We start from the raw sequence: 14138 nt of genomic DNA, 5'->3' as shown, positions 1-14138 counted from the left end.
TTTTTAAAAATACCTTTTCCCCGGACAGTTCCACTGGTTCTTTCAATATATTATGTTTCAACTCCTGGTCCAGCTCTGTGTAGTTTACAGCCTCATTTACTTTAATGTGCTATTTGAATAACATAATCAGAGCTATAACTATGGTATAGGGCCATAAGGTGCACGCACCTCTGATGTTTTTTGGCTATTTAAATGGCTTGTACATAAATGTTCTTTTAATAATAATGGCAAACCTCCTAGTAACTAGATGTCAGGAAACAGTGAGTCCTTCACATGGGTTTCTTCTCCAACGAAAACGGCTACTATGCGTCAGTGAGATCAAAGTCACGTTGCATTTCTATTTACTGCATATTCTATCAAGTAGATTTTTTTTGCTACGAATTCACCTCCATTGACTTGTTTGTGTGTGGTTATGTAAGCTTCCTGATGTATTTGTCTTTTCCTTTCCTTCTCAAACGAGATGTGATTTTCATCAAGAAAGGTCAACGGAGTATGTATCAGAGAGGAATACTTATGTATCTGCCGAGGATAAAACGTGCTTGTGTACATCATAAGGCATTGCCTGTTGATAGCTTTGCAGGGTGTGCTGGCACCTTCTCTAGTCATCATCTCAGATCTCCCTGTAAGAGTTTGAGAAAAATGTTTATTGTTCCAGGCTCTTTGGTGTAACGGGGAACTGCGCCGCCTGTAGTAAGCTCATCCCTGCCTTTGAGATGGTGATGCGGGCCAAGGACAACGTTTACCACCTGGACTGCTTTGCATGTCAGCTTTGTAATCAGAGGTAAGCAGGTTTCATTCCCGTGTCTAAAAAGTGGCAAACCTCTAGTTGCTAGTTATTTACTTAATAGATGGGAATTATATATATTACTTAAGGCTATTAATCTCAGCATTTTGTTTTCTGCAAACATTCATTGGGTGCCAGGAAGAAAGCACTGAGGGGGAAAGGTCTTAAAACTGTGCTTCTACCCGCAGAAAGAGCAACCTATAGCAGAATGTGAGAAGCAGTGAAGACACTGCTATTTTAGTTTTCTTTTTATTCATTCTTTATTATTTTTCTGTCATTTTAAAAAGTAGGTTTAGAATATCCCTAAAATTTACTTTAAAACTTTAAAAGTATCTTGAAAATATTCTTTTTAAAAGTAGGCTTAAAATCCTCACTTTTTTGTTCTGTGACCCAACACATTTGCCCTGAGGCAAATATACAGGAATTTGTAGGAGGTAGTGTGTCTTATCTTAGTTTTCCTATTTTGGTTGCCCTGTCTCTTGATTTCTCATCTTGAATTTTAACCTTGTTTTATATGTACTTTTTAAGTTGCTTTAAGTTTCCTTGGGAATGAGGCCAGATATAGCTAATAATTTAACACTTATCAGCATTGGATGGGCAGCATAGGCAAAGGGGAAGAGTACTGCACAAGGAATCTAGAAACCTAAATTCTAGGCTGGGCTTTGCCCCTCACAAGATGTATAACCATCCATCAAGCATTTTAGCTTTCTGGATCTTGGTTTTCTCATTTACAACAAAAAGGAGCTGGATTAGCCAGTCTCAGAGAACTCTTTCATCTAAAAGTATTATCACTTTATTCCATTTTTCCCTCTGAAAGTTGTAACTTTTATTTCCAGTGGGACCCATACACTACTGATACCTGTTTTATATGATATATGCAGAGGATATTAGAATATGAAACTGTATCTATCATTAAAATACATTTAAAAATTTACTGCACTTGATGGATATTAATGAAAATATATTCAAGGTGAGAGTGACAACACCTGACATACTATATAATCAGGCCACATTTATTATATCACGTTCTCAGTTACTGTGATTTGCACTGCTTTACTATTCAATGCAGCGTCTTTTTATGAGGCCCTGTGTAGAACAGCACAGAGGACATGATTTTTACAGGAAGAAATGGATTCAAATTCCAGCCCCATTGTATATTAGATACAACATCCTGAGTCTGTTACTTCATCTCTGAGATTTGTTTCCACCCCCTGACAATGAAGACACTAACACCTATCTTACAGATTTTGAAAATTAAATGAAATAACTTATATTAAATACCAGGAGCACAATTGGTCCTAAAAAATAGGCTCTTTTATCTTGATAGTTACAATTTACTTTTACCAAATCATATTCCACTAACTTGGTTTATATACAAGATATGTATCTCAAAAAAAAAAAAAAAGATATATCTCAATGATACGTCCTGCTAAATGGAGATGTTCAGAGTAGTGCCCAGCATACCTTGCCAGTATACCTATACCAGTATACCTGAATATCTAATTTATCCAGGAAATAATTCAAAAAGTCATTTTGTAGGCACTTTAAGTCTGCACAAAATTTTGGAATCAAAGCTGATTAATTCAGTCCATGGTGACCTTTAGGCAAAAATAAATTGACAAGTATGTGTGTAAAGATATAGGCACATGAATATAAATATCTACACATTTATACAGATATTTATATGCACGTAAACATGTATGTGTATATATTTTAAAGGTGCATTAGTATACTTCTGTTTACTTGCCCTATTGATCCACTAACAGCATCCATTCAAATACAGTTATCTTCATGCAACAGTAACACTTAACTTCTTTTCTACTTTATGAAAGGTTACATATTCATAGTAGAAATTTTGAAAAATAAAAAGGGTTAAAAAATCACATTGCCCCATGTCTTACTATTCTAAAAGAAGGCATTTTAATATTTTGGTGTATAGCTGGCCATATGTTTTCTTGTGCATATATGATGGGTGTTATATAGCATATATTTTATGATACATTTGAGCAGCTTAAAGAAAAAGAACAGGGAAGAATCCTAGTGTTTGATATTTGGACTTTTTCATTTATGATAGCATGCTTTTCAAATTCTTTAAGATACCTTAAGCCTTCTTGTGTTTTATTTTATGAGTAGAGTTTCATATGTTAAATCAGTCTTCTCTTGTCAGATGTATAAGCTATTTCTTCAACTTGATATATTACCAATATTATCGACATAATATTATCAACATAATATTTACAAACAAACAATATTCAAGTATGTGTCAGGATAAATTCACGGGAGCACTGGACAAAGTATATAACCCTTTTAAAGGTTTATGTTATATATTGTTAAAATGCTCTCCCCAACAGTTATACCAATTATTCTCACACCAGAAATTTAAAAGCTATGTATTCCCTTCCATTCACTCTAGCATTGGGAGTTATTATTTAAAAAGAAACCCTTGTCACCCTGAGGGATGAAAGATGGTGTCCCATTATAATTTTTAATTAGTATTTATTTGATTTCTAGTGGCCCTTTGCTATTTCTTCTTTTAGGGAACGGCCTGTTTATGCCCTATGTCCATTTTTCCTGTAGGGCAGTCTCCCCTATTTTATCCATGTTCTACACAGAAAATTAAAACATCATTCAAGGGCTAAATCCAGCCTAAATTCTATTATGATGCAAAGTAGTTGTAGGTTGTTAATGCTATTTACAAAGCATATATCAATTTTATTTCACCATTGAAATAAAAAGTTGCATTCACAATTAAGTCTATCCTCAGTAGAACTCAGTCAAGTAAGACAAACACTCCTAAATTTTGACTCTAAAACTGTTCACATTCTTATTGCTGCAAAATACTATTCTAGTATCATTATTAAAGTACCTAATATATTTCCATGTTCGCTTCATTTATTACATGCCATAATGGGACTGCATATCTTTAGTGCTGGTTATGCACAATTAGCACTTAGTTATTGTCTTGTCACTTCAGTCCCTACAAGACAAACTTCTTTAATGCAAGAAGTCAGCTAATCTTCATCAGTCAAGCAAAGCAGACAAATTTTGTTACTCTGAATACAGAAGGTTTTCAACATAGGAGATTTTCTTTCTACTTTGACATTTGCTAGGGAAATCCTCTCCAATAAAGCCATATGCCACATGAGCCTATACTTTCAGTAGCCAAATTATTATTATAGCATTGCACCTTTTCAAGTGAAACACAAAGCAAACAGGTAATTTATAGGCACTTTCCCTTAAGCAAACTTTATTGGCATCTGAGACTGTGGTATTATAAATGCTTATGAATTTTATTTAGCAGCCATTTCATCGTAACTTTTAAATCAAAAGATCATTAAAATCAAAAGCATTTCTGAGTGTTTGCAAAATGGTAGTAAAAATAACTTTTTAGGATTGGTTGTTTCTTGTATATACCCTCTTCACTCTTTTGAGAGGGGGTATGGCTAAAGATGTGAATCCTGAATTAAACATCTAAGGTGTTTTTATTTCTTTTTCTTTATTAACAGAAGCAGAGGAATGTTATTTTGAGCATCTTAGATGACAACTGAATCTCACTCAGAATTGAAGAATTCTATGTAATAGGTTAATTTCTTAAAGGTGACCAAGCCCCTCCTCCTTAGACAGTTCTGTAAAACTAAATGATGGTTTTACAAGAAAAGGAAAGAACATGTTTATTTGTAATGAAATTGCCTCAAAGACGTAGAATTGTGTAACACTAAAGAATAAAAGCGCTATGCTAGGCTCTGGAAAGAAAGGTGAAGAAAAACCAGTTTCTCTCTTATTCAGAGCTATGGGAGAGACAGGACATCAAAGACTCACAGAAGAGTGTAATCGATGCTAAACAGATCTATACTGAGGAAAGAGAGGTCTGTCCTTCTTGAAGTCTTAGAGAAGCATCAAAGGGTTGATGTGCTGGGTTTTAAAACAGAACTCCCTAGGACTGGTTGGAATGTAGGGATTGTGTCTGGTGGGGGTTGGGGAGGACAAGGAAGCCAAGGAGCAGTGAGGAAAGGGTTTTCCAGGAAAATGGAAGCATCATGCAAGGCATGGGAAGTGTGAAGCATTTAATGTGTGCAGGAAATGAAAAGAGCTCAGAATGCTCAGAGATTAGAGAGGGAGTTTGGTCGGGATATGGAGAAAGAGGGAATGGCATGAGGATCAGGAGGAGGTGAAATTTAAAGGTAGGAAGTCAACAAATGAGTCAAAATGAACACAAATTTAAATTATCTATCTAAAAATACCTTTGTTATTTAAAGCTATTTGGTTCTGGGATAAATCTGTCTTAACCTGTACTTACTGACCACCCACCTCAAGTGGTCATGTAATTTATGGTGGTATTTCAGAGGGTCCAAAAGAACTATAACTCATGGGCCCTTACCCCAGCACTGCAGCCCAGATTGGGAAACTTGTTACCCATTCAGGAGGAAATCTGAAATACCAAAGTAAATGATATGCCAATAAATAAGTGCCTTGGGAAAGATCAGAATGAGCTGGCATGGCCAGGGAATGTATTGATGGAGGGAATGGAAACTAAATAATTTTTTTAAAATAATTTAAACAGATGAAAAAACAGGAAGAAATAGTCATGGTTAGGGAATGGCTTAAGCAGAGGTGAAAAAAAAAATTGTCATTAACAAATAATGATAGCAGAATTCTTCTATAGCCCTGATCATACACTAGACACTGTTCTGCTTTACATGTGCTCATTTAATACTCAATAAAATGAGATACTATTATTGCCCTCATTTTATAGATGAAGTAACTGAAGTACAGAAAATTTAAGTAACTTGCCCTAGAAAACAATGATAGAAAATGGTAGACTCAAAATCTGAACCCAGACAGTCTGGTTTTAGTCTTTCGACTCAGATCTGATATGAGGGCCCTGGACTCCTTCAAGAGAGGTATTTTATTTTCTGACTGAATGACTATAAATGGGAATAGATATGGTGAAATTCAAGCAAGGTAGTCTTTGAACGATTTATAGCAGGATTCGGGATGTGGGTATTGTAAGTTGGTGTAGAAAAGGTGATCAGGAATGAAGTATGTAATGACAACTGGACAGTCTTTGGGAGAAGAGAGTAAATTCGTTCACAGTGTATAGTGGTGTGACGATGGGTATATAATCAGTACTTCTTACTGAAAACAAAGTACAGCATCGAAGTCTCCATCTTTAGTAATGGAGGGTGCTACATAGAAGATAGAGACATTTGAAATATGGACTGGATCCCCCCACCCTTTTTAAAGTACTGTGGAGTTGGGAACTAATTATATTGATAGCCACTGCCTTTGGGGAAATAAGATGACTAAATTAATGTTTTCATTCTTAGAAAGGATGTGAAAAGGTTGCAAATGGAGGCTTCTTTGCAGAATCTTTTGATAACTGCTTAAAACTATGCTAAGCCCCATATAAGGGTGATTAATTAATTATATTTATTTTCTGTACTTCTCAAGTCTCTAAGACTGCATATGAGTTCAATTAGAATCACTCCAAAATATCTGGAAATTAAATCTATTATTATTAACTACAAAACATCAAGATTAAATGACTGAGTAATCTGATTGAGCATCTTTTTATTCCTTAACATACTTTTTTTTTTTTTTTGTAATGAAGGCAAAATTAATTGAACTGACTATAACACAAGCAATTAGGATTAGATTACAAGGAAGATTATCAGCTTATTTTCAGGAATTTTAGCATGACCTATTAATATACTTACAGTATCCTCTGGCCATCACTGCTTCTATAATATTTTTTCTGCCAGCGCTAAATCTCAAAAGGAGCTCACAACATAGGAAAACTAGCCTTTCTCACAAAATCAGTTATAGACTATTTTGTTAAACATCTAATATCTGCATTGCTGTTTCTCTAATTTCTTCATGTTTATATATGGAACATTTTAAAGGAGTATACCAATCCAGGGGCACCTGGATGGTGCAGTGAGTGAAGTGTCCAACTCGGTTTTGGCTCAGGTCCTGATCTCAGGGTCATGAGATCGAGCCCCGCACTGGGTTCTGTGCTTAGGGCAGAGTCTTCTCGGGTTTCTCTCTCCCTTTTCCTCTGCCCCCCACCAACATTGTCTTTCTCTCTCTCCCTTTCAAATCGATCAATCAATCAATCTTTTTTTTAAGAAGGAGTATACCAATCCTAATCACAAAGCAATTATAATCTGCTTTAGCCATAGCTTTCAAAGCTGTTTTAAGTTATAAGTGTAAGTGTGACATTTCTCACCCACGTTCTGTTTTGTCTTGACTTTTCAGCATAAACTGAAATGCACATAAAAGGTACTTTGTGCAGTTGACAACATTAGCAACAAAATATTTTAGGTAGGACTATTTTAGATGAATTCCATTTATATTACCAACATCTCATTGAATGCTAGGTAGACTTTTTTTTAATGTTATGCAAAGGAACAATAGTGATACAAAAAACCCGTATTAACTTCAAAGCCTTATGCTTTACTGTTTCCAGGTAAAGCATGGGTCTTGAGCCCAAAGAGACCAGAGTTGGTTTCCTTCCTCCAAAATACACATTCTAGCTATGGGGCCCGGCAGGTGTTTTAAAATTCTGGGAGGAAGCCTTTAGGTTTTTCATTTGAAAAAGGCAATAATTACTTTCTCGGTTAAATATAAATAGAAATAATCGTGCATATACATACTTAACATTAGCACATAGTAAGTACTCTATAGAAGGTGGCTATTTTAATTATCTACACTCCAAACACTGAGTTAATGCTTTGCCTACTTCATTCCATTCTTAACACACACTTTAAATAGTCAGTTATATTAAAGATAAGAGAAAATAGTTTTATCTTCAATATCATAAGTGGAAGGTTGGGATTTGAACTCTTTTCGTTGCAATATACCTCTCTGCTGCTCATATATTTCTTATTTTAACATCCCTACAATTCAGTGATGCAGCTCTTTTATCATAACCACACAGAGTTGACTCAGAGAGTATGAAATGGACCCTATAACTTGCATTGGGCAGCATCAGGGCTCAGAATAGGTCTCTAGGCTTTTGGTTCAATGCTTTTCTCATGATCATTACCCCGAATTTATTAATCCACAAACAAAAATTACCTAAATTTCAAGGCTTCTGAAGGTAAGAATGACATAACTTCACATGACAAAAACAAAAAATGTTTTTTGGGCGGTGGCTGGTTGGCTCAGTTGGTAGAGCATGTGACTACCTTTGGGTCCTGAGTTCATGCCCTAAGTAGAGCATATTTTTAAAAAAAAAATTTTTTTGATAGTGAATAGAATTTGGGGGCTTGTTAGAAAATTGAAGCAAGGTTTTAGTCAATATAGAGTTGAAAGAGTATTTCCAATTCAGTTGGTTTTTAGGAAAAAAAACAAATTCAGTGATATTAGCTAGAACACAGGAGTATTTGTTGAATTTATTTATTTTGATGTGCTATTCTGTCATTAGCTTATTCAAATTAATTTCAACAGTAATATGAATTGAAAGTTTTAAGCAGTAATCAGATATATCCTACATGCTATTTTATGTAATCTCACATGAAAGATAAGTATCTAATTTGACTACTTAGGTCTGCCCAACAGAAGAAATAGTTCCTTTTATTCAACATATCCTAATGATCAGGATAATGTACAAAACCTCGTTTACTCTCATGCCACTTTTTAAGCACAATATTTAAAGTTTGTAGTTTTCAACTAATAAAAAGAAGATATACTTAAGGTTCAAACTTGAATGTTCATTCTATCCAATAGCCTTGACCGCAAACTCCAGGATTTCAAGATCAGTGCTTAGTCTGTACTTTCAATCAACATCATCAGCAGGCAGTAATCCTGGGAAAAAAAAGTAAATTCCACAAATAAACAGACCAATCTTCCTTTAAGAGGAAAGCTAATTCTTTTCAATCTACTTTTTTTATTACACTATTTTCCCCTCTATCTACTTAGCTAGAATAAGGATAAATTTCCAAAGCTACCCAGTTGGAAAATAAATAGGTTCACTGTTTGTCTAGCATTCCAATCTTTGCAAATGTAAATCAGTCCAACTGCTCCTCATTTAAACCTTCAACTTCACAAAACATTAAAGGGTTGCTTTCACTACACAATTTAATCTATCCACTAAGATTTCTGCTTGAACATCATTCGAAATTGACTATCTGATAAAGAGAGACCACTATCAAAGGTCAGTGAGGTCAACTTGTATAATTACAAGTAGTTTTACTGGGTCAACTCTACTAGACACTGCTGTTTGAAGGTTAAATTGTTACAATTAAAAATATATACAGATCTCCCCAGAGTTACTTTATTGTTAAATGTACTGGAAACAGCACAAGCATTTATTTCTGACCTTAATTGTGTCCAAAGTGTCACTGCTGGGAAATTATACAAAAGAGCACTTATTAAAAACATTACAATCTTGTACATTAAACAGTGCTTTATAAAATAAAATACATAATTAGCTACTGGAAACTAGTTTATTTATCACATCAATATTAAGAAGTTCATTCAGGTTACTCCCTTTAGTTTAATTGGGAGTGGGCTAAGAAATGACATTTAATATTTCATAGTTGGTGAACTTGCCACAAATAAAAGATTATGGCCCAGCATCAGAGTCTGATGCTAAAACAACTTTTCCTTCAAAACAATCACTTCCAGAATACCAGAATTTAATCACATTTTAATAAAAGAGATCAAAAGGAAATTTAAATGGGAAGCTTTAAAATGGGCCACTTTCTAATTATTTGATACATTTTAATGCCTTTTACTTTTTTTTTAATAAAGTGAATAAATGGCCACTGGTGAAATCTTCCATAATCACTGCAGTGAAATACTATTATCATTCTTTCATTTATTTTAATGTCTGTAAATATAGATCAATTTTTTTTTTTCTTTCCAAAGTGGTGATAAAAATCACTTCTGCTGCCCAAGGTGTTTTCCTCGGTTTTCCTGTGCTTTTTATATATAACTGTAGGATATCAAATTTTGTGTGCAGTGTTTCATTGAATGATCTACATAGTTTAATTTCGACAAGGAAGGCAACTTTCTAAACCAAGCTTTCAAATTCAGGGAATTACCATGTGACATTATTACAAGGAAAAGAAATCTTCAAATCTATAGATGGGAGTGAAATGATCTTAACACATTTTATTTTTTTAATGTTTTCAGATTTTGCGTTGGAGACAAATTTTTCCTAAAGAATAACATGATCCTTTGCCAGACGGACTACGAGGAAGGTTTAATGAAAGAAGGTTATGCACCCCAGGTTCGCTGATCTATCAACATCACCCCATTAAGAATACAAAGCACTACATTCTTTTATCTTTTTTGCTCCACATGTATATAAGAATTGACACAGGAACCTACTGAATAGCGTAGATATAGGAAAGCAGGATGGTTATATGGAATAAAAGGCGGACTGCACCTGTACGTAGTGAAATTGCCCCAGTTCAGAGTTGAATGTTTATTATTAAAGAAAAAAGTACTGTACATATTGCTGGATTTTTTTGCTTGCTATTCGTTTTTGTGTCACTTGGCATGAGATGTTTATTTTCGCCTATTGTATATAATGTATTGTAATATTTGAAGCACAAATGTAATACAGTTTTATTGTGTTACCATTTGTGTTCTGTTTGCTTCTTTGTATGGTGGCATTCAGTACAATCAGTGTTTCAACTTACTGTATATTTATGCTTTCTGTATCTACCAGCTATTTTAAATGAGCTGTAACTTTCTAGTAAAGGATTGAAGAGCAAATTTCACTGATGATACACATATAAAGCAAGTCTATCAACATTAAAATACTTTAAAAAAAGAAGAAGAAATGAAGACACACACAAAACATTTTAGCAACATCCACTATTCATTCCACTATCATTACCATGATGATTTAGAGTCTATCGGTGTTGTCATTATAACCCCCGATTTTCAGGGGGTTAAAGATCAGCTTTAAAAAAATGCATAAGAATTTCATCTTAAAGCACTTTCATTTTATACCAACGTGAAAAGTGCCATTTTTAGAATAACTTTAAAGCTTAGCAGTTATCCTTTTGATGTCCTTTTTGTGTGTGTGTGTGTGTTCTTTACCTACACAATGGCTTTGGGCTTTTTGTTTTGTTTTGTTTTGTTTTGTTTTGTTTTTTTAGCCACTTACCCCTTATGTAAACTAGTGCCTTTGGGTATCATGTAAAATTTTTCCAAAGGGTTACTTGAGACAAGTGTTACCACAATTATGAGGTAATTTTAAAACGATAAATTTCTTGTAAAATTTTGCCCAGATTTCTCCCTAAGAGCTAAGGGTTTAATAACTTTATGGCTTGATAAATTTCTGGCACTGGAAGGATTTGAGTGCAAATCTACTGAAACCATGATAATACACACTGAAGCTGTGATGATATTTGAATAGTGAGCTTACTTTTTTGATCAGAGCAACATAGTGCTCACAGAATCTTCTAGAAGAAGAGAAACAAAGGGATTGTCAAAGAGCTGAGAACTGGTGATTATATATTTTTCTGTATTTACCTGACACTTATTTTAGTGTTCAAAAGTGAAGACTTTAAAAGTTTGACATGTCTTACTGCTTTCTTTAAGTAGTTAACCTGCTCAGATTATATCACACTTAAGGCTGAAATCTGTCATTCCATTTTATAAAGGTGAAAAATTATTCCCTTACTAACATGATAGATGATAAAGAAGAAAGCTTTCTAGAAACAAATTATGGAGACCGATTATTTCAATAACAATTTAAGGAAATAAAAATAAGACTATGATCCCTTCTTCTAGGTTGCTCACACTTTGCTTCTTTGCTTCTGCTCCCTGCAATAGAACTACTTTTCAACAAATCTAATTTGACACAGGCACAATGAAGCATATTTTTGCTAGAGCAAATTTAGTGCTGTGGGTTTTCTTTTTTCTTTTCTTTTTCCTTTTGATCACTTGTATAGGAAACAATATTTCCCGGTGTTATTTGCATACATATTTTGTCCTGCCAATAGATGCATTGCAGATGAAAATGAAATGTGATACCTGAATTCTTGGTTTGGGGCCAAATATTAAACTGAAAGTAATGCTGGTGTGGATTTTTGTTTTAAAACAAAGCTTTATTATGAACATGCATGTGAATCTGGCTGTTGCCTCTCGTTTTTAAGAAATGGTTCTGTGAAAAGTGAATGATATGTATTTTTACAAATACTTCATGGTTAAGAGTGTTCAAGTCACATGTCCCTCAGATTTGAGATATATCGAAAAAAAATTTTTCAAAAATAGGTATTTGGGGCCCAAGAAATAACTATTATTTTAGCCTTGGGGCCTTACATTTGTTTCATGGTAAGACTTGCATAGCCAAAACCAAAACCCAAGCCAAACAAAAGGTGGTGGGGTGCGGGCATCTGTGAAAAGTGGTTTTTCTCAAGCAGCCCTGTGAGTCCCCATTAAGGGGTGTCTGAAATTCATGTGGATGTCAAATTGTAATTGCCAGTATCTTTTTCAAATGATCATTTTTAGATTTAAATGGTTTTGCCTATGTTTATCAATATGTCAAAATACTTGTAAATTGGGAACCAACTTCTCTTAGCTCCTGGAAGCTGTTCAATTATCCTTGCCACCCAAAGACCAAACAAGTTTTTATCGCCTTTTCTCTTCCCAAATCCTTCGGGAATTAATGCTTACGCTTTTTACTACAAGCAAAATTACTCACCTGGATTAAAGATTAAGGCCTTAATCTCCTTAGATTATCTCTAATCTCCATGAAATTGTGAAACCAGACAGAAATGGGTCATTTTATAGCTAATTGCCCATAAACAGTAGCATTTTTGACCTGAAGTACTAAGCTAATTGTCTTGACTACGCAAAGTCCCTGAATTGTCGTCACCTTTCCTCTTTGTGTTGTGTAGCCCTGACGTCACTTAGCTTGTTGCCCCGATGCCTCCAGTAGGACACCTCCAAAAGAGCTTTGATTTCTCAAGCCGTGAAACCTCCCTTCCTAACATGCATCTCAGAGAGGCTGCCTATGATGAAGGACAGGGCACCTCCACTCCCCCAGAGTGCTGGCTGAGTTTAAAAGCTGACCTGTGTTTGTAATTTCACTTTCATCTTGCTTAATAAATATCTGCTGGATTCTTTCATTCATTTTTTTTATATTTGGATTTATGTTTTTAATAAAAGGGGTATTATACTCTTTGATTGCGCTTAATTGGCAAAATCTAAGATAATATCTAGAAAGCGTTGAGTCAGTCCACTTGAAAAAAAAGAATAAAGTGTGAAAGGACACTTACTTTCAAAAGGTAAATCATAACAAGCATAGACAAAGTACCTCAAATGCTTTCTCCAAATGTTATATTTAAGATCTTCGAGCTAGGTAGTTTATTGTTATTTACTTCTGTGGGAAAATAAAACTGTCAAAAATGAAGGTAACAATCGCTGGGTGTAATTTTGTACATTTACACAAATTTCCAGTGATCTGCCTGAAAGCAACTCTGTTGCTGTCGTCAGACTCAATTTCAAATTTCCTATTTTCTTTATAACGAATTAAAACAAAACAAAACAAAAAACAACGAAATCCTACATTTTCAGGGAAGAGATGTTGTGCCTGCAATGAAATGGTGGGGGGGGGGGGCTGAAAATTATATCTGTGGTAAAACATACCATGTACAAGTAGTTTCCTTTTAACTATCACTTAAAGCAAGCTCCTCTCACCATAGACACTTAATTTCCTAGAAATGATACAGGCCAAACATGTTTATTGTTCACTTCAGCAAGTTGCAAAAACAAACTGCATGTTCATTGTAATAGGCCATTGGCACAGAATACAATTTTAGCAAAAGCCTTTTGATTGCTACTGTTTCTTAAATACACCATTATAGATATTCCTTAAATGTGATTTTAATGCAAGTTAAAGCAATCAAGAGCAAAATGTTAATATAGGCATTATTTTAATTGACATTTATTGAGTACCTACCATGTGACAGGCCTTGCTCTGAGCATTCAGGGAGCTTCATATTGGGCTGACTTGGGGTCCTCCAGACGTCAGAACATCTTAGTGCATCTCTGCGCTGGTTTGGGCTCATCTCAAACCTACGAATAATGAGCACAGAAAAGCGAACACCATCTTCTACCTATTCAGCATGTCATTGGTATGAAGGACCCAGAAAATATCTCAAGTAATCAATGTGTTCAGAGAATTATCTCACACAAATTACTCATTAACTCAATAGCACATAATAAAAAAGAACATCAATTAATTAATGAGTTACCCTCAGATCACTGTGATTACAATAGAGCTCTGTTCAAACCGCGGTTATAAATGGAGCTGCCTCTGTTCATTGTTTGCAATTGGCCCATTATTTGGCTGAAACCAGTGTCATATTTAACACATGCCTGTAGG

General features: G+C 34.6%; 1 protein-coding gene across 7 annotated transcripts in view; it reads left to right on the top strand.

Moving 5' to 3' along the window:
- LMO3 (LIM domain only 3) overlaps positions 1-10374 on the top strand; it is a 55117-nt gene extending 44743 nt beyond the window's left edge. For all 7 annotated transcript variants that reach the window (XM_032855089.1, XM_032855088.1, XM_032855086.1 and 4 more), the window contains 2 exons: positions 656-781; positions 9926-10374. In XM_032855089.1, coding sequence (XP_032710980.1) covers positions 656-781; positions 9926-10031 — 232 coding nt within the window. In that variant the 3' untranslated portion in view covers positions 10032-10374. The remainder of the gene's footprint in view (positions 1-655; positions 782-9925) is intronic.
- The last annotated feature ends 3764 nt before the right edge of the window (positions 10375-14138 follow it).

This window comes from Lontra canadensis, unplaced genomic scaffold (genome assembly GCF_010015895.1).
Source record: "Lontra canadensis isolate GAN:19392208 unplaced genomic scaffold, GSC_riverotter_1.0 scaffold9, whole genome shotgun sequence".
Lineage (NCBI taxonomy): Eukaryota > Metazoa > Chordata > Mammalia > Carnivora > Mustelidae > Lontra > Lontra canadensis.
The sequence above is the reverse complement of the archived record's forward strand: the minus strand, read 5'-3'. Positions and strand labels throughout refer to the sequence as shown.